We start from the raw sequence: 21,077 nt of genomic DNA, 5'->3' as shown, positions 1-21,077 counted from the left end.
CTCTAATAAAGGTTTTTTATTAATATTCTCATAAAGTAAATAGAGCCTTAGTAATTGACCTTATAAATTTATGCTGAAAAGAGTGGTGTGTCAATTTTATTAGATTTATAAGTTCTGTATGTATTCAAAGTGTGTCATTTCTTTAAGTTTTAAGCATACTGTGCCAATATTTTGAAACTCTGGGCTTTATTCAACATTCTAAAGCTCTATTGTGCTTCTTTTGTTACTGAAAGGGATTTCAATGGATCCTATTTTGAAGCTCCATTCAAATCTTAAAACATCTTTAAAAAGGGACCTAACCTCTTATCTTCTAGCAAATGGCTCAGTAGTTAAGCATACTGTGCCAATATTTTGAAACTCTGGGCTTTATTCAACATTCTAAAGCTCTATTGTGCTTCTTTTGTTACTGAAAGGGATTTCAATGGATCCTATTTTGAAGCTCCATTCAAATCTTAAAACACATCTTTAAAATAGAAAGTGACAAAATTAGGGTTGTTTGGGTTTGTGAATGAGTAGAATCCATACTCTATAAGTGCATATTGCAATATTGCAGCATTTACTTTCTGGTATTCTTTTTTCCCTCTTCTCACTGTGCAGCAATTATGTCTTCTGTTCCTTTTAAAATTGTTATATAGTATTTATAATTAAGGATGGAAAGCACAGCCCAGAAGAATAAAGAGAAAAGAAATCCTGTGAGGAAAGTTTAAACAAATGCTGTGTTATGAAGATAGTAGAGCTCTCGTATAGAAAAACTGACAACGGTAGGAGTCACAGTACTGAGTCTTTCTACCATGGAAACTGAATTAGCTCTCCTTTCTACCTCTAAACCAGAGAACAGAAAGAAAATCCATATAAATCATGACACAAATTAACTCAGATAATTTTTTAAAGCAAACTATATGTAGAACTTATTTAACCAGCAATAAAATTAACAGGTGAATTCATTCAAACCAGAACCAGACATTTTCTCAAGTTTTAGAACTAGCTAAGAAGTAAATGAAATCGCTATGTTTCTAAACCAAGGCAACTGAAAATGTGCCATTTGTAGACCCCATTTACAAATTAAGTTTAATCCAAGACCATGGGCCATGCTGACCTGCCGAAAGGAAACCACCTCCCGTACCCAAACCCAAAAAATGCTGATGTGTAAGAAACTGGACACTTGGTCTGCTTCGTGGTCTCACAAGAGAGACACCATTTCACACTGTAGCCCTGTAATTGGCTGTATCTCCTGGTTAATGTCTGCTGCTTCTCACCCTGCCATGTCTCCTTGTCATTCTCCACTTCCTACAGAGAACACTACTAATGGGGTTTGTATTTTTTGGTTTTGTTTTTTGCTCTATTCTGTAGTGGATTTTGGAGACATAATATAATCTCTGCTAGTGGGAAGCTTTTTATAGAGGCATTAGGTTTTCACACTGGTTCATTTTGTAGGAACTTTATAGGTACTCAGATGCCCTACATTTTTAAAAAATATATTTTATTGTTTTTTTACAGAGAGGAAGGGAGAGGGATAGAGAGTTAGAAACATCGATGAGAGAGAAATATTGACCAGCTGCCTCCTGCACACCTCCTACTAGGGATGTGCCAGCAACCAAGGTACATGTCCTTGACCGGAATCGAACCGGGACCCTTCAGTCCATAGGCCGATGCTCTGTCCACTGAGCCAAACAAGTTAGGGCTGCCCTACATTTTTTTAAAGCTAGCAATATTATTTATAACAAAATTTTAATGTGTTTTTGTATATTTAGGGTTCATCTAATATATGTTCTTTAATTTTGGAAGTAAAATTCTGTTTTCTTTGGTTATCATTGTTGAACTTAAGTAACCATAATTTAATGATATCCATTGATATTCATGTTGAAATTCTCCCACAACTTTTATTTATTTATTTTCCTATTTTATTTTTTAATTGAATTCATTGAGGTGAGATTGGTTAATAAGATTATATAGATTTCAGGTGTACAATTCTATAATAAATCAACTGTACATTGTGCTGTTTTTATATAAAATATTTAACCCACTCCCCTTGCATTTCTTGTTATAAATGAAAGAAAAAAATTGAAAGAGTACTGATGTCTTGCTATATATAGGGTTATGAAAAACTATTTTCTCTTTGTAAAAATTCACATATTTAAAATGTTATATTTGCAAGAATTTCACATTTCATTCAGGGCTAAACTTTGTCATTTCTAATAACAATATGGTCTTGCTCCTGAGCATGGGTAATGGTGACATTTTTATTCCAGGTGGAAATTTAACATTTTCACAGAGAAATTTCCCCATGTCTGTTGTGACACATCTTATTCAGCCTGCAAAACTAATATAAACCCATAAAAACAGAGACTAATAAAATGTTTCAAAATGAGTAAATACATGCTTCTTTTTAGGTTTCAAAATATTAAATATAATAGACTTCTCCACAACATCTTGCATCAGTAAAGTTATCTTCATCATCCCTGCAGTAATAGAACTTGGAAAATGTAGAACTTACCTAAGAAAGGTAGAATTAAGATTTTTTTTCTGTTGGTTCTGTATAAACTTTTTATTATAAATTATTCTTTAGTGCTCAATCCCTTATCCTGTTAATAAATTTTTGTTGGCCAGAATTTTTTCTCACTATTACCCTTTCTAAATTAAATTTAAAACATAAATTTTAAAATAAAATGTAGCTTCAATGGAATAAGTGGATTATTTAACAATATTTAAGAGAAAGTTTATAAGGACTTTTTTTTAGGGCCTTGAGCCAGTGGATTTAGAATCTTATTTTGATTCCTCAAATGTATTTACCATCAAAATATATAAGTATCTAGGACATATCACAAATATATAACATTAATATGCTGCTTTTATATTTTTTTCCAAATGAGAAGTTATATGGACATCCTATATTATATGATTAATACAGGTTTGACTGACTTTTTGTGCCTCTAATGTTTGTTGTTCTTTTATGAAGAGGAAACTCCAAGTACCATTACTATGGGATTCGTGTCAAGCCAGATTCCCCTCTCAATCGTCTGCAAGAAGATATGCAGTATATGGCTATGAGGCAACAACCCATGCAACAGAAACAAAGGTAGACTCTGCAGTTGTCATTGACATGTCAGTTATGTGTTTCTTTAGATTTTTGGTTTCCTTTTTTTCTGAACAAATACGTAAGTGTGAAAGAATGTCACTATTGTTGGCATACTTTCATGACAGACAGTTCTCATATATGATTTAGAATTTTATTCATCCTGCCTATTTTCCAAATCTTTCAAAATTACTTATCAGTCAGCCTGTTTGGCCCCTTTTAAGTTAAATGTGACATCCCAAGCTATCCAGACAGGGAAACTAAACACAAGTGTAAAGAGCACACCCAAGCAATTGCCAGCTGGAGAATGCGCTTCACATTCATGAGATTGTTACCTGCAATTCTGTATATCCCTCGAGCCATTCTTTTTGGCACAGTATAAATTCTTTCAGAATGTTTGGGATTTCTTACATTTTGTTTGAATCCAACTTTCATAGATGTAGAATTGTAGGTATTAGAGCTGTAAGAAAGTTTAAGCATTCGTGGATGGCTGGATGGGTGGATGGTTGGGTGGATGTATGGATGGATGGATGTATGGATGGAAGGAAGGAAGGAAGGATGGATAGATGGATGGATGGATGGATGGATGGATGGATGGATGGATGGATGGATGGAATCATAGATCTTGGAATTGAAGATACCTCAGTCTAGTCTGGCCACACAGCCTTGTGATAATCAAAGCATTAATAGTCCTATTTTTCAATTAAGTCTCAGATCAAATGATTTACATAAGCCCATGATGCTGTTATACAGCTGAGGGCCTTCTAGTCTCATGTGGCTTATATTACAGTTTGTAGTAAATAAAATGAAAGATAACTCTATCTCTCCCTCTCCCCTTCCTCCCTCTCCCCTACAGTGTAGTACAGCTGTGGCAGTAGTTACAATTTATCTTTTCCATTGAGCATGCAGAATTAGGTAGCAGAACCAAAGTCTACACATAGGTAATCAGATAATCTGCATCATTCTGCCTAATCCATTGATCAATGATTAGTCCCTTAGCCATCAGAAGTATTAGCTCTAAGTCATTGCTAGAGAAAGAATATATCACACAGGATTCCCTTTTCTATTTTGTCAGCAAGTACTAATTGAATTCAGAGAGAAGTCACAGCCCTTACCTTTGAGGAGTTAAGAAATTAGATGGGAAAGCACAATTTTGGGTGTGGTTTTTTGTTTGTTTTGTTTTATTTTGTTTTTTAAGTAATGCAGTATGAGAAGTACTAAAATAAAGCTTTGATCGAGGACCTATTGGAATACAGAGGAATTTTTATCAAATTATTGGAGAGGGAGAACTAGGAAATTTCATAGAGAAAGTGCTATTTGAGTGGGGATTTAGAGGAATCAAAGAGAGGAGCATTCAGGCAGAGGGAATAATGTACGCAAAAGTATAAAGGGGCAGAGTTCACAATGTCTTTGGTAACTGCTCTGATTTGGTGCGGTTGGCATTGCAGAAGAAGAATTGAGAAGGTTGAGTAGTTTAGTGGGAAACGAGATTTAAAAAGTAGTTTGGATCTGAGATTAAAGGATTTTGTTGTATATGAAGTTAAGTTTGTTCTTTGTACAGAATATAGCTTTGAAGTTGTATAAGGTTTTGAAGCAAAAGAATGAAACTTTCAGATTTTTTTCTGGAGAGATGACTTTTTGGTTTTAGGCTAGAAATATGTAATGGGAAGAGACGAGAGGTTAAGTGGTTTTAACACAGAGTTTCTAGTACAAGTGTCCCAAACTGAAGAGTCAGGACAAGATTGGATATGATGTAAAGATATCTCAAGGGATTTAGATTTTTAATTCACAGATTCTCAACCATATTTTTTAAGTTGCTGACCCTTATTTTTTGAGGTATAGTTCACGAAAGATATTAAGGGCTCTGGAAAAAATAAGACAATAAATCATAGAACATTAGCACATAATGTGTTTGGAGATAGAGTTTGTGGGAATTATAACAAAGTGTTATTGTCTTGGGTTATGATTTTTTTTCACCTGTTATGGCAATATTTATAGCTTTTAATTTATGAGGTCTCTGCACTCATTTATAGCAGCACTACACAGTGGAGGTAATGGTGCAATCAAGAAACAAAAGTTTGATTCAAAAATAACACATGCTCAAACTTAAATATGAAAAAAGCTTAATGAACTGCATCTAAGACAGCAGAAGCCTATTTCTTCCTGTGATATAACTGCAAATAAATCCTACCAAGCAAATTTTCATGGAAATGGAAGCCTTTAAGATACATTCTTTATTTTAAAAGCCTGGGTTAGGGAAGCAAGACCTAAGATTTAACAAAGGTTTCTTAATTAAAAGGTTCCAGAGATGTGAAGTTTAACAAGTCATATAAACTCTACAATCACAGTATAGTAGTAAATGTTTTTTAGAATTAGATATAATGTGGATGTATGTAAGAAATGATGTAAAATTTTTAGTAATACTAATAAATTGTGCCAACTTTAGTTTTTACTTTCTCATGAAATAAATGTTAGACAACCAAAGAAATCCTAAAATTTCCTGTAATTTTTTTTAATTATAAAACTTTTGGATTTTAGATAGTTGCTCTAGGAATGGTGGTCTGGCTAACTGATTGCAGTGTTAGTGTTATCAACTTCATGCATCCCTCATTGGATCAGTAGGACAGAGGGAGATTTCCCTTGTGTCTGAAGGATTCTATCAACTGGCAGCACCAATGGACCTGAAGTGAAAGCAGATTGCCCATTGTGCAGAAACACTTGGATGGGAGAGGAGAGGTTTTCTCCCTAAGTCTGAATGTAGGCATAAGAGCATTTGTTGTAAACAATGGGAAAGAGCACGTCATTTGTTTTATGGCTTAAATATGAGATGATTCCAAAACTCAAATGATTCCATTGAATATATTAAAATTCACATAAGAAGAGATTGTCATTCTCCTGTTAAAATACAAGCAACATAGTATTACATATCCTATATAATAAAAGGCTAATAGGCAAATCGACCAAACGGCGGAACGGCCAGTCACTATGACACACACTGACCACCAGGGGGCAGATGCTCAATGCAGGAGCTGCCCCCTGGTGGTCAATGCGCTCCCCCAGGGGGAGCGCCACTCAACCAGAACCCGGGCTCACGGCTGGCAGCACAGTGGAGGGGGCGGGATCCTCTTCGGCCTCCATGGGAGTCGGACATCCCCTGAGGGGTTTCAGACTGTGAGAGGGCGCAGGCTGGGCTGAGGGACTGTGCGCGCGTCCCCCCACCCCCAGTACACGAATGTCATGCACCAGGCCTCTTGTTTTAGAATATTGAAATTATTTAAGTGCCTCAGGATTTATTGTATTCATCTATATGTGTACATCTTCCATAGTAGAAATGTACGTTTCATGTATTCTTATATTAAGAAAATTCAAGTATATTCAGTGATGATTTTGTCAAATAAAAGGGAAGTTTTAGAAGTCACTTTTCTGATAAGTTTGGAATCATAGTAGTTGTAGCAGAAATAATGATCTGATCGCTGTTTTGTATTCCTTTATAACTGTTAGATCTCTTTTACATACGGTATTTCATTTGACTATTTGATAAGGTAGAAAAGGAAAATTCCACTTACCTATACATCAGATTTCCAGCAACACCACCATAAGGAACATAGCCATGAGTCAAGAAATAAAGGGAAACAGCTTCTGATTGAAAAACAGGTGTCACAGAGCCTGTAGTTTAGCTTACTTGAGAAGATGAAGCCATTCTCAAGCTATTTACCTAAAATATAGAAGCAGATTAGAGCCCACTTGATTCACATAAAATCATGAGATACAAAAGCAGGCAAGAGGAAATATAAGTAGACAAGGGTCTTCTATTTGCTTTGGGTTATTTAACACAGCAGGCTGCACTCCAGTAGGTCCTTTGAGTATCACTCTAGTGACCAGAATCTAGTCTAACACAGTTTAATAACTGGCTAATTGAGGAATTATAGGTGATCAAGAAGAGGTAAAGTACCCTGGTTAAAGAAGCAGAAGACTGTATAATAGTTGTTTTTTAATACCTTCTGCTGAAAATATTTTATGTGAAAATAACTTACATGCTCACATGGGGTAATCTTTCATTTCCAAGGGAATTCACCATAAACTATTGTTTCCCATAATTTATACAATAAATAAATTAGATTATTACAGAGCAAAATGGAGATCAGTAATTTTTAGAGCTACAAGCTAAGTAAAAATGTTTGTTGCAGTTTTATTTTTAATATTTAAAAGAAGCACGTAGAGGGTGTTGACACATACATTTTAGTTATTCTTCCAGATCCCTGCAGCAAAAGTGGTGGAATAGAGCCAAGTGCTTTTGACAATGTGCTTGGCTGTGTTTGATCCCAGTAGCCTTCCTCAAAATATTTAAACTGCAGTTATCATTCCTTCAACAAATACTTAACAACCAACAATTGCATACCAAATATGCCCATCACATCTAAAAGAGATATCACAGAATAATAGAATGTTAGAGCTGGAGGGAAGAGATCACCTAGTCCAACTCATCTTCTTGCTGGGAAAACTGAAGTCCATAAAGGGTAGACAACTTACCCAAGGTCATAGAGCAATCAGGACTAGAACCCAGTCCCCTTGTATTTATTCTTAGATGAATTCCACCTTAAACAGGTAAGATAACTCAAACAGAAATGTACAACTGTAATTAAATGTTTGCATATGTAATAAAGGAAAAAAATCACACTTTAGTATGTCCTAAATATGTGAGGGAATATGTCATTTCCTCCCTCTTCGTATGGTCTTTCCATAGGAATTGGATCCTGTGAAAAAAGGAACATTTGTGGCTCTGGGGCAGGGGAAGGGGAGATAGAGGCCTATTAGAAAGATGGTACAACAGGGCTACTTTCGCTGTGGCCGTAGACAGATGTGAAAGCATGCATGTTTCTCAGAAGAGAGTGAGGACTAGAACCTTTGTTATTAGAAGACCTTTCTTCATCCACTTGTCATAGACAAGTGAGAAGGCCCCTGTATTTAACATTGGGAGGTATGGGTTCGAGTACAGCCTGCTTTGACACTTCTGCAGTGTTGATGGAACTTCACTGAACCTTGATGTCTTCATCTGCTAAATGGAAATGAATAATAGACTACCTCACAGAAGGCTTTGAAGTTCAAATGAAAAAAAAGTAAAGTGTTCCTATAACTGGAAATATGCAAGTGTTAGATAAGTACTAATTGCTATTATCATTATTATACTGGTGCCCTAGAGAAAAATATTTCTTTAAGAATAAGGCTGTTTTGGATAAGAATGAAGCCTGGCAATTGGGCAAGCGTGGTTTCCATGTCTTATACCTCTAGGCCAGTGGTTTTCAACTTTGATTGATGTTAATAGTTTACAATTCCTTTCCTAGACTATGAATTCCCTTCAGAGCTAAGCACCTAGGGCTGGTAAATTGCTCTGAGGCAGCTGAGGGTGGCAGGAGTTTTCAGTAGGAAGATGATCAGTGCCTGTGCATTTGGCTTTTGGAGACAAAGAATCTCAGCTTGTAGATATTTAATGTTCACTGTGCCACTGTAGCACTCCCTAATGTAAAGATATTTTCCATTGAAGACAGAAGAATCACAATTCAGTTAACTATTAACTATAGTAATTAATGTAAAGTTTGATAATACTAGGAGTCACCACTTATTCTTCTATGAGCATTTATTGAACATTGGAAACGTTCTGCAATAAAGCACTTTGTATGCATGATTTTGTTGGGCAAGTACATCGTTATTTACTGTTAAGGATACCGAGGCCCATTTAATTTTGCTATATGCAAGAACCTCACTAATTTATTTTTTCCTGGGTAAAGCCTCGGATGCCCTTTTTCTGTTTTTGTTGCTGTTGTGGCATTAGGAGGAGTCAGGTTGTTATTCTCCAAATAAAGGAGTGGGGGCATCTATTCTAGAATCAGTTTAACAGAAGGACTCAGCTATAGATAAAAGAGCTGTTATGAAAGTGTTGTGAATATTTGTAACAAGACTAAATCAGTTCTATACAGTTAACTCTAAATTATGCTAAGAGGAGTCAGTGAAGAAATTCATGAAATAAGAGAACCCTGTCTGCCTCTTTGCACATTTCATCCTCAGCACCTAAGAGAGCACTGAGCATATTGTCAAATATGTGTTAAATTAACAAATGATCCACAGGTTTCATTTTAGCCAGTAGCTTCAACCTTCTCCTTTCCCCACCTCTCCCAGATTTTTTCCTAGAACTGCTGTAATTAATACTACTATCCCATTTGAATTTAAAATTTTCCTTCTCCCTTTGCCCAATTATAGATGTAGAACTAATGAAGAGACAAATACTCTAAGAGCCATCAATAAGAATTGAAGAGACGGAGTAGCTCGCATTGACCAGCAGGGTAGATGTGGGAATCCATTTAGATACAGACATATTCAGTGTGACATCAAGGAGTTAGTTACTATTATGAAAAAAATGGCACTCTTAACATTCACTGTTTTCTCTGATCTGTTCACATTTGTATCATTTGGTTCATTTCAGACCTCAAGTCATAGCAACACTTTCTGGGACAATATTTCCAAAGAGAATTTCAATATTCCAAAAAATTTTAGCCTCTTGCCCTGATTATGAGCTCAGTATATAGATTTGTTCATGCAAATTAAATGATTGCATGCTGTCTAGAGTTTTACATTAATGATGAATCTATTTGCCTGTACAATTCAGATTTTTGCATTTGCATTTTTCACTTCAAAGGTATTTTTCCAGATGTTCCATTTAGTCTGTTGAAAGTCCTTCCACCTGGTACTGTTCATTGAATGCAATGGTTCTTTGCCTTCCTTTGGACTCCTCCAGTGTCTGTCCATGTGAAATTATTGACAGAATTAGCTATTATTTTACAGTAGAGTTATAGCTGTCCAAGTTCTAAATAACAGCTAAGACTAACCCCATGGTGAAAGATTCCTAATAATTTTCCAGATTTTCTGTGTTAGTGACAGGTTTCATGCATGCACTCAGCTATTAAAGCATTAGAGTTTCTTTGATTTCTTAATCATTAACAACTTTAGCTCTGATTGCCCATGGAGTTGCAAGCTGTTAAAATTATCATTTGCCTCTTACTGACTTTGAAACCAAGAGCTGTTTCTTCGTTAGATTGCAGTACAGGTCTTTCTCAGAGTACAGGCAACTAGAGAGTGCTAATAATCTACTATAAGGAAGCCTAATCTAAAAATAATGCACTTGTAAAATAAATGGGAAAAGGGAGCGAGTTCTGTTGTTTAAAAGATTACTAAGCTGTTTTGTTTTTTAAAGGATTCAACAATTTTTTTTCAGTAAAAAGTACCTCTGGTTTTTACAGTTTATAATTTAAATGGCAATAATTTTATGAAAAAGGTAGAGACAGGAAACCTGAAAATGATTGTTTCAATTCTAAGACGTCAGTTGAAACTCAACTAGAGTTAAGAGAATGTTGAATTATCATATAAATCAATAGATTATTAAAAAAACTGTGCTGGAAAAATTCTATTTATATGCAGCCTTTTCAAATCCATTCCCCTATATGCCTATAGTAAATGCTCAATTAATGTTTGTTACATTGATTTGATATATGTTAAGATCAATTAATAGTATGTAAAATGAAATATGTTACTCTGAGCATTCATTCATGCATTCACCATACATTCAGAGGTATTTACTTATACTCCACATGCAGTGTATTGAAAACTGATGACAGTTATAAAAAAATGGCTTATCTCTAATGTTAGCAATATACTTCTACAGAAGTGGGCTGAAGAAATTTATATCAGGCCAAGCGGCTCTTATGTACTGGTGCTGTGCAGGCTCCTTAAGAAACATTTCAGAACTTGTTAAAATAATTCCTAAACCCGATTCCCAGGATTTTGTTGGGTTGACCTAGCATGAGTTTATCATTTGAAATTTATGGAAAGCTACCCAGATACTGACATACCTAATATGCTAAGTGTCTGGTCATCCTTTCAACCAAAGTGTAATATGCTAATGATATGCTAAGGCCGCTCAGCTGCTCATTATGACCACCAGGGGGCAGACAGTCAACTGGTCAACAAGTCGCTATGACATGCATGGACCATCAGGGGTCAGATGCTCCAACCAGTAGGTTAGCTTGCTGCTGGGGTCCTGCCAATCGGGACTGAGCGAGATGGGCCAGACATGCCCTGGAGCCCTCCCACGGTCCCTCCAGACTGGCCATCTTCCCATGTCCCTCCCCAGCCCCAATTGTGCACCGGTGGGGTCCCTCGGCCTGGACAGTGCCATCTTGCAATCTGGAACTCCTCGGGGGATGTCAGAGAACCAGTTTTGGCCCAATCCCACAGGCCAAACCAAGAGACCCCACTGGTGCATGAATTTATGCACCAGTCCTCTAGTAATATCTATAGCTGTTTCTCCCAAGCAGAATCAGTTACCACAGATATTTGTTTAGCCTATTTTTAATGTCCCTATTCTTGACTTCCTGTTAAACTCCATCTTCCTCTGGGAAGACCCAACCTTCTGAGGTGGTGGCAGGGATAGGATTATTTCTTAGAGCATCAGGAATATGAACATCTAGTTTTCCTCAGTTCAGTATTTGTGATTTCCCGGAATTCCTTCTAAGTACCAATGCAATGCCAGACAATACACTGTTCTACCACATGATTTAGTAGTTAAAGCAGGAAAAGCTAAAGTTAGCACTACCTGGAAGCTGTCTCATATTTAGCTCCCACTAATACTGCTCTTGTACATAAACCATACTCCTGTGCTTCTTGATGTCATTCTTTATGGCACAGACCCCTACCAAATTTATCCCCATATCTTTCTCTGAGGAAGTACAACATAATGTTCTGGCTTATGAAGAGCCTATCGACAGAGTAACCAAGAATGGATACACGTAGTGCATCTTTGCCTGATCCATTTAATCCACTGTTTACCTTGCTATCCTTAATTTTATGATTAGAATAAAAACACTAATTTCTCAGTTCTATTTTCTTTTTTTTCTTCTTTACGTCTCCTATATAAGTTTTGTATTTAAGTACTGATCTGCAACATTTCTCTTGAATTCACCAGCTAATTTTCTTTTTCCCCATAAGCTAATATTGATGCATTTTTCATCTCCTGTGTAATACACTGTACATATAATCAATGCTTCCCACTCAATATCATTATTATTATGTATAATCATGCATTAATTATAATGAATTATGATTTTGAGTGCTTGTTAAAAATATAATCTCTCTTTCCTTAGGAACGTTCATGTCTACATTTTTCTGAGGGAGCAGATAATTTTACTTGTAAGCTTGCAGGCTTGCTAAGTACTGTGTACAAGAAGGTTGTGACATAGCATCCATTCTCTGAAAACTCACAGACTGAGAGAAATATGTCATTTCCTTTTATGGTGAAATTCCACTTGTCCTTGATATTTGTGCTCGTTAAGCATTTGTGAAGGACAAAGGAAATTTGATGAAGCATAGCTTGGCAAAATCTCATAATTACTCACTAATCCTGTGTTAAAATTTAACATATTGAATTCTATAGGAAACATTTCCATTTTCTCTTCTTCAGAGTAAATAATTCAAATTCCTTTAACCACTTTTGTTTACTAACTTTGTGAATGCCATACTTAATTAACTTAAATGCAGAAACATGGTTAAGCAATTTTAGCCTATTTTATATAAAATACAAAATTTCATAGCTGATAAAAGGAGGGTAAAATCAAATGACACCTGAGATGGCTCAATGAGGACAGGAAACTTCGTTAAATTTATTTACTAAGGATAAAATCATTCAAATTTTCTAGACAGAATGAATGGTTAGCAACTTCCCCACAGAAGTACCTAAAGTATTTGCCTCAGAAAGATTTTTTGCCTGGCTAAGATAATTTTTAAAGAGGAAAATAAATGAAAAATTCCGTTTTTCATAAACAGCATTTCTAGAACATCACAATACTATCCCTTCTGCCACTTCTTGGTATGAACCAATTGAAAAGTACTTTCCAATGGTTTTTCCATTAAATAAAAGAACATGTTTGAGTTCTTTTATATCATTAGAAAATAGCAACCAACATTTTGGTGATGTGGAATCATCACTAAAGTGATAATAAGGATGAAGTATTGTACCCTTTTTTCACTCTGTTCATGTTCTGACTTTATTTTTGTCATATAAGAAATAAATATAAATATCATTATGAATGACTTTGCAATTTTTCTTTGAAGTTTCATTTATCTATGTTATAATTAATAACATTCAAGATTGAATCATTCTTTAAGGCAACTAAAGCATTAGTTTGTATGATGTTTCACCAGGTCCATTCATTCTCTATCTGCTATCAGAATGCAGCCATCTTTGAGTATATCCTGTTCAGGTATTATGGACATTGTTAGCCACAATAATTCATATTAATGATCCACTTGCATTATGATATTAATGTAAGAGTCAAATGTCTGGAGGTGGTTTTGTTTATAAGTATAGTTAGAAATGAGCGGGAAAAAAGAATGGAAGGACAGACATCTTAAAGTGAATGATGGTATCTCTAAGACATAAATCTCAATTTTTTCTTAGTTTTTCTAAATTTATGAAATAAAATAAGTTAAATCTTTTAAAAAATTTGGAAAAAGAAAAATTAGAGTTGATGCTTCTTTCTTTTTTAAAAATATATTTTTATTTATTTCAGAGAGGAAGGGAGAGGGAGAGAGAGATAGAAACATCAATGATGAGAGAGAATCATTGATCGGTTGCCTCCTGTACGCCCCCTACTAGGGATCGAGCCCACAACCCGGGCATGTGCCCTTGACTGGAATCAAACCCAGGACCCTTCATTCAGCAGGCTGATGCTCTATCCACTGAGCCAAACCAGCTAGGGCTGATGCTTATTTCTTATTTTGTATTTTTTTATCCTAGCAGGGTTGCCCAGTTTTTAATATATTTTTTATGTCTCCCAAGCAGGCTTTCCTTCTTGACCATGCTACTGAAACATTTTTTTTTATTATTTCTTAGCAGTATGCAAAGTTCATGAGTTTCTATTACTAGGACCTAAAGATAAATACAGAACTGTAGGTGACTTTAGGGTTTCTTTTTCTTAATTTGGTAAATTAGCCTTATAGATGGATTCTTGCATGTATTTTGCTGCAAGCTGATACTTAGGGTTTTTCTGTTTGCAAATATGGAGAAGAGTTAAGGGAGACAAATGTGTTGAGATGCATGGGAGGCTTTCGAAGATATAGTAGAGTTGATAGGCTGATTCATATTTTAGAGATATTAATAACTTGAAAGCCATTCATCAACATTTCTCAGGCCCTACCTCCTAGACCTAGATCTTTGTTTAGATTAAAATCCCAACATATTTAAAGAGTTTCTACCTTGACCCATTGGCCATTAAAAGTTATATTCAAATCATTAAAACTATAACCAGGAACATCTTTGCCATTGGTGTCCAAAGAAATGCCTCAAAACTCTTTCTTAGGTAGATTTCTGAATTTTCAAAAATGGGTCTTCCTAGCCCCTCCCCCTTCTTCTTTTCACAATTGAGAAACTTTCTTCACTTTAGCTTTATGAGACTGTCAAAGGAAAAGAATCCTATCCAACTATCATGAAACTTTAAAGAAGACAGGATAAAATTGAATGCCTTGGGAGTTCTGTGCAGTACAAAAAAGCAAGGAATAATTTGGTTTATTTGTTTTTTCCCATCTAATATTTTTAGGTACAAGCCTATGCAGAAAGTGGATGGGGTTGCAGATGGTTTCACAGGAAGTGGTCAACAGACAGGCACATCTGTTGAGCAAACTGTAATTGCCCAAAGTCAACATCATCAACAGTTTTTAGGTATGTTAAGGTGTAATGCATATTAGTTGCTTTTAGGATTTTGAAAACAAGAGAACAATAGTAGTGTTTTCTTCAAGTGAGATTTCTATTATAGATGTTAACCAAATGGAAAGACTTTTTTGTGTGCTGAAACTATGCACATTGTATGACATTTCCAGTTCATTTCTATTTTCTCATGTTCACTAAAGCTTATTTTTAAAACTCTTGAGCTATGTAGGACTTCTAAATGTATATAAATTAAAGGCTATTTGCTGTGAAATTGTTTTTCAGAATTTGTATTAATTGGGCTTTTTTTAAAAATCAAAATTGTGTTATGTGTTTTTTACATTTCAGTAGCAACTTAAGTTCCAAAAAGAATTATTTTCTATGTATAAAGTTACATGTGCATACAGCCTCAGATTAGAATAAAAGTTATTGTAAGCTTTTAAAAAGTAATTTATTCTTTTAACTAGATCACAACACTTCATATATTTTTTTTAAAAATCATAGATAATATACATGTTTCTCTTTATTTAAAGAGTTAGGAAGTGGAACTTGATCATTTTGCATCTTGTCATAGCCAAAGGTGCAAAAATGGCACTTTAATTTAATTGAAAACTCTTCTAGTGATGAACATGCATAATTTCTGTACAGCAGATCAAACAAGATGAGTAGAAGCTGTCAGAGAGTGTGTGTGTGTATGTGTCTGTATGTGTTTATGTGTCTATGTGCACTTTCTGAGAAAGACAAGTTGGAGAAGTTGAAAATATTATGGCATCATTTCCCAAACTAAAATTCTTAGGTATATTCTTATGGGCCTTTGAGCTCTCAAGAAGAATATTTTTTTATTTCATCTTTTTATTTCGACTATTATCTTTAAAAAAAACAAAAGCATATTCTGGATCACCTAGAAGACAAGAAGGAATACTGTTCTGCAATTTTAGTTTCCACATTTGTATTTGAATTTATGATAAGGCAGACTCCAAAGTGTATTGCATTAATAAGAGCTATGAGAAAAGAACAGAGACTTATTATGTAAATTACGCCTTCATCCCAAGGGAAGGCTACATGCTGTCCCAGTGCTCAGTGTGAAGGAACATTTCACAGTCCATTTAAATATAGAAAAATAATGGGAGGTCCAGCCACGAGGAAATACCTGTTGGTATAAGCGTGTCAAACTCAAAAGTTCCTGTGCCACAGCAGTCAGTACCTCAATCATGTTCCATACAGGACAACAGCATCATCCATCACATCAAGTTAATGTTGTTGAGTTTAATGTTATTCTTGTAGTTTTCTTTGTCTTTATTTTGTAGGTTTGTGGTTTATAATTATATAGGAAGTTTGAGCATAATGAGTTTAAAGCTAGATTTTTTACGTGCTTAAGTAACATAATAGTAAAAATAACCAAAATTGATTCTGGCAACTTGATATATATATATGCCTTATATTAAAAGACACTATGATGTGATATAGTAATAGTGAAAATTTAGTTTCTCCAAAATTTTTATGTTCCCTCTATTCTTCTGAGCTGACGATGTTGCCAAGTTTTGCTTTCTAGTAGCAATATAAAAAATCCTTGCTCTTTGGGCCTCTGATCTTTTATTTATTTATTTTTCCTTTTTTAGTTTGCTTAAACTTTCCTTCATTAATCTGTAATTGGCACCATCCACAAAGCTTTATTCTGTTGTGTTGTCCTGGTAACAGATGCATCTCGAGCACTCCCAGAGTTTGGAGAAGTTGAAATCTCTTCTCTGCCAGATGGTACTACCTTTGAGGATATCAAGTCACTGCAGAGTCTTTATCGAGAGCACTGTGAGGTAAATCTTTTCAGACATAGTACAACCCCTGCTGAGTTGTGCTAGCCAACTTACCAAAATAAAATAACCAGACTTATTCCTAAGAGACATATAAGTTAGTTGATATTTCTTTGAGCACCTATAAGTTAATTTATCTTCTTATCTCAGAGTAGAAAGGTGATGACTATAGGAAAAGGAGAATGAATTTTACTGTCCATTTTCTTAGCCTATTCTAATGAATCCTTTGATGCATTCTACTTCGAGGTTTTTATCCTAGAAAACAGGTTTACATGTGGATGAAGAAATAAGTGCACAAGGGAACTAATTTACTGTATTATTGTTTCCAATGCAAAAGATTGGTTATAACTTCAATATCTAGTAGGGAACTAAATAAATAAAATATAGTATAATCTATAAAGTGAAATATTATGCAGCTATTAAAAAGAATAGGCAAGTCTAAATGCACTAATATAGAACAAACGTAGAATTTATTTTCAAAGGAAAAAAACAAGATGCAAAGCAGTGTGTATAGCAGCATACTATCATTTGAATAAAAAACAGCATGTATATACATCTCTCCAGAAGAATAAACATGAAAATGTTAATGGTGTTGATTTTGTAAAGGAAATTGGGTGACTGGGTGGCAGGAGAAAGAGTCCTAATTTTTCAATGCACCTTTTTTACCTTTTGAATATAACACCATTTTCTATCAAAAATATTTTCTGTAAATGTTTAATAAAGCACTTCCAGGGATCATAGAGGCTCCAGTTTTGTTTTTGTGGTAATTAAAGTTCCTGTTGGTATTTTGCATCCCTACTCCTATCCCTTTCTGAATATCCCTCCTCAGAAGTGGCTACATGGTCTCCAGGAGGAGAACTCTCTCCAAGGCATGACATGTACCTGCAGCTCACTTAGTACCGAGGGAATGATGGATTACAAGGAGAGTTTTCATAAGTGCCTTTCCTTTTGAAAGAGGAGTCTGTTTAGAATTTAGGAAGCTTTATTCCAGGGCTATCTATGATCTACTTATAAGTAAAAGATAATCCTTTAGATTTCACGGGCTGTCCTCCTGACTGCTGACAATGCAGTATAGTGAGGAGTCTCAGTTCATAGCATTCACAGATTTTTCATTCTCCAGAAATAAGAACAGCTTGAATAAATCTGAGTGCTTGTCAAGGGTGCTAGATTATTAACAACCAAGGGCAAGCTCTCTCTTTATTAACAAGCTATGTACCACATTGTTTTCAGCATATCCTGCCAGTCTGTTCCCAACATTTCTTGCAATGATGAAAGACACTTAATATATGTTTTTCTTTGACTACTGCTTTTCCTAGTATTAGAGAATTTTTGGATGATACTTGTATATCTAGGGAAAATTTCTTTTTACATGTATATCATATATATGAAGATTCTCTAACCATTTTCTTATTTCTCTGTACTCTGAACCTTGCTTTAAGTAAACCAGTCTACACAAATATAATTTGTATTTCTTTAAGTTTCTCATACTTATTCAAAGTATAAGTTGGAGCAATATTATTTACATTACTAAAGAATATATAGTAAGATTATTCTAAGTGAAAACCTCCCCCAATAAAATGAAAATATTCTTTGGGTTACAAAATTTTCATCAACATTTCTATTTGTAGGATTATATGAAGAGAGATAGACATGTATGATGATTAATATGTGTGCAGTCTATAGAATGAGCCCAATTTATTTCAGAGTTACCAGAATTCATGCCATCTCCCATGGAGCATAGGAGCAAATATGAAAAAGAAGAATTCTATTTTTTTCTGTGAAAATTCCGAACTTTTGAAGTACAGATACATGAGTCATTTGCTCCAAGCCAATATAATATGGATGATTTTAAAATATATTTGATATGTATTTTAATATGAACATATTTGAAAATGGGTGATTGGACAAAGGATACGGGTTTTATTCATTTGTAAAACTGCCTCAAGAGGCTACTGCGAAGAATGTCCTTTTTGAAGGCATTTGAGATTGACTTAAGAGTCACTAAATTTAAGATGCACTGAATTACTTGCTTTATTTTATATCGTGTTTAATACAGTTTATGTTTTAAAGAAAGCTTAACATACCTATTTTGCCTATCATTTAGAATTCTCATGATTTATTTATCAAAGATATTGTGTAAGTATCACTAGTTTTAGGTAAGGAATAAGTATAATTTTCTACACAAGGTGCTACAACACTATTTTTTTTTCTTTTAACATACACATAGTGTTCTTACAGCAATCTCATGGATATAAATATGTAAGGTATTATGTGAGATATTAATAGCTGTTTCATTAATAGAACTCTCTTGCAATGTGCCTAAGCTACAGTTGAGAAAGCAGTTATAATTTTACCTGCCTCTTGAGAAGGTTTTAGTTTTTGCCTGGGAGGAGGGACATCTATACGCCCTTTATTTGCAGGGCTTGCACTTGCATTTTTTATTATTGCTGATATAAAAGGGTGAAGAAGAGTACGTTAACCTTTTGAATTTTATACCATTTTCTAATTTGTCCCCTTCCTTCCATTTTCATTACTAACTACTTGGAGCTTTTCCTACTAGTTCCCAGAATATGTCCCAAACAGATTTTGCTTAATATTTGAATTGTTTTCAGAGTTTTTTGTGTAGATCATCATTTATTCTCTGTATCATACATAAGGTCAATCTATACAGGTAGCACAGCCTTCAGAATTATAACATTATATTTTTTTTCTTTTTGCCTAAAATCCTTAGATTGACTACCAGTTTTCCTCTGTTGTCGCTTAGCTTATGTGCATTTTGTAGATCTTGACTGGGCAGCTGTCCTCATTCTCAATGCTGAGGACATTAAACACACTATATTGACAACTTCTGTCTTTTATGCTCAAAATAATCACACAATCATGTGTTCTTTGCACAAGTTATTCTTTTATTTTATGACTGCTTTTATCTGAAGGTGAATTTATAAACTAATTGCAAGGGCAGGACAAAACTAAATATGATCATCAGAAGTTAATGGAAGTGGCAAATTTTACCATCCTCAAAATAAAATTAATCTCCCAGAGCTGGATAATGGCTCTAGGAGGTAAAATTAAGGAGAAGGTAAAGCCCCTGACGCCAGATTAGAGAAGGGGATGTTCTTAAAGCTGCTCTCGAAAGAGCATGCGCAGAATAGGATTGCATGGGAGGCATTGCGTGACCAAAGAGAGGTGCTGGCTGTACTCTCCTGCCTGGCAGGCGATCATCTGAGGGCCTTCCTGACTTGACTGTAGATTGTGACCCAGCCTCTGCGTAGCTGGGAACACATTGGGACCCATGGTCAGTAGCCTTCGACAGAGCTACTTTTAGCCCTAACTCTGCCTGCCACACGCAAGCACCCCCACACCCTTCACTTCCAGCCTCTTTGATGGCCGGTGGGGGGACAGTCAGCTCAGTGAGGACTGACATGAATTGAATCTATGTTTTGTGCCCTTCGCTCTGAGAATATGAAGAATGGCAGCAACCCTGGAGGCAGAGGGAAGCAGTGGGTAGAAAAAAATGAAAGAAAAGTAAGAGAAGAAAATGGAGAAGAGGGACGCAAGCATGGGGGAAGAAAGAGGTGAAAGTAAGAGTGAGATATGAGGCCATTATGGGAGGGATATCAGTCATCCTGCCTAATCTCTTAAGAATTGTTTTTCCCCTTAGCTAATCTCTTTTGTTTCCCTACTTCCATTGGCCCAATTTAGTCCAGTTTTACCATGTTAAGTTATGAACCCAAAGGTATTTTTACCATTTAAGTCCCTTTACATTATGTTCTCCTCTCACCTCCACATAAGAAATATTGTAAGGTATACCAATAACCATTTTGTTTCTTAGGCAATATTGGACGTTGTTGTGAATCTTCAGTTTAGCCTGATAGAAAAATTGTGGCAAACATTCTGGCGCTATTCTCCCTCTACTCCAACTGATGGCACTACCATTACTGAATCAAGGTCAGAATCAATAAACTTTCCAGTTCATTTTCATGGCTAAGTAGATGTCACAGTTAATAAATTAGAGATATGTATACCAGTTGTGAACCCTACCTGATAACATTAAATGAATAGATTGAAATAAGCCACAAACTGCTCTCTGGAGGTTTCAGCGTGTGTACAATAGCTCCCATTTTATTGCATTGGGGGACTGTGGTAAAGCTATTTCATCTTCATGGATTTAGTATCATATATGCCTTTCTTGCCGTCAGAAAGTATTAATGTGCATAGGCAGCTCTGGGGGGTGTTATATATATCCAGCCATATGGCACCGGTGCAATGGTGGTATAGTTCTAACCTCAGTAATATTTGATAAACTAAAACTATTTTTAAAGTCCATTTTCTTTTTTATCCTCATTTGCCATCTATTCATTTGCTACATTTATTCACCCCAGCAATCTGAGTGAAATAGAAAGTCGACTTCCGAAAGCAAAGCTGATAACTCTGTGCAAACATGAGT

General features: G+C 35.2%; 1 protein-coding gene across 1 annotated transcript in view; it reads left to right on the top strand.

Annotated features, from left to right (window-relative positions):
- The window catches only part of RFX3 (regulatory factor X3), a 147,071-nt gene that overhangs the window by 87,063 nt on the left and 38,931 nt on the right, over positions 1–21,077 (top strand). The window contains exons 6-10 of the mRNA XM_015566895.1: positions 2,957–3,076; positions 14,716–14,837; positions 16,521–16,633; positions 20,463–20,578; positions 21,013–21,075. Of these exons, the coding sequence (XP_015422381.1) occupies positions 2,957–3,076; positions 14,716–14,837; positions 16,521–16,633; positions 20,463–20,578; positions 21,013–21,075 (534 nt within the window). The remainder of the gene's footprint in view (positions 1–2,956; positions 3,077–14,715; positions 14,838–16,520; positions 16,634–20,462; positions 20,579–21,012; positions 21,076–21,077) is intronic.

The sequence above is a fragment of the Myotis davidii genome, unplaced genomic scaffold, assembly GCF_000327345.1.
Source record: "Myotis davidii unplaced genomic scaffold, ASM32734v1 scaffold83, whole genome shotgun sequence".
NCBI lineage: Eukaryota > Metazoa > Chordata > Mammalia > Chiroptera > Vespertilionidae > Myotis > Myotis davidii.
Note: the sequence above shows the minus strand (reverse complement) of the source record. Positions and strands in the feature narration are given on the sequence as shown.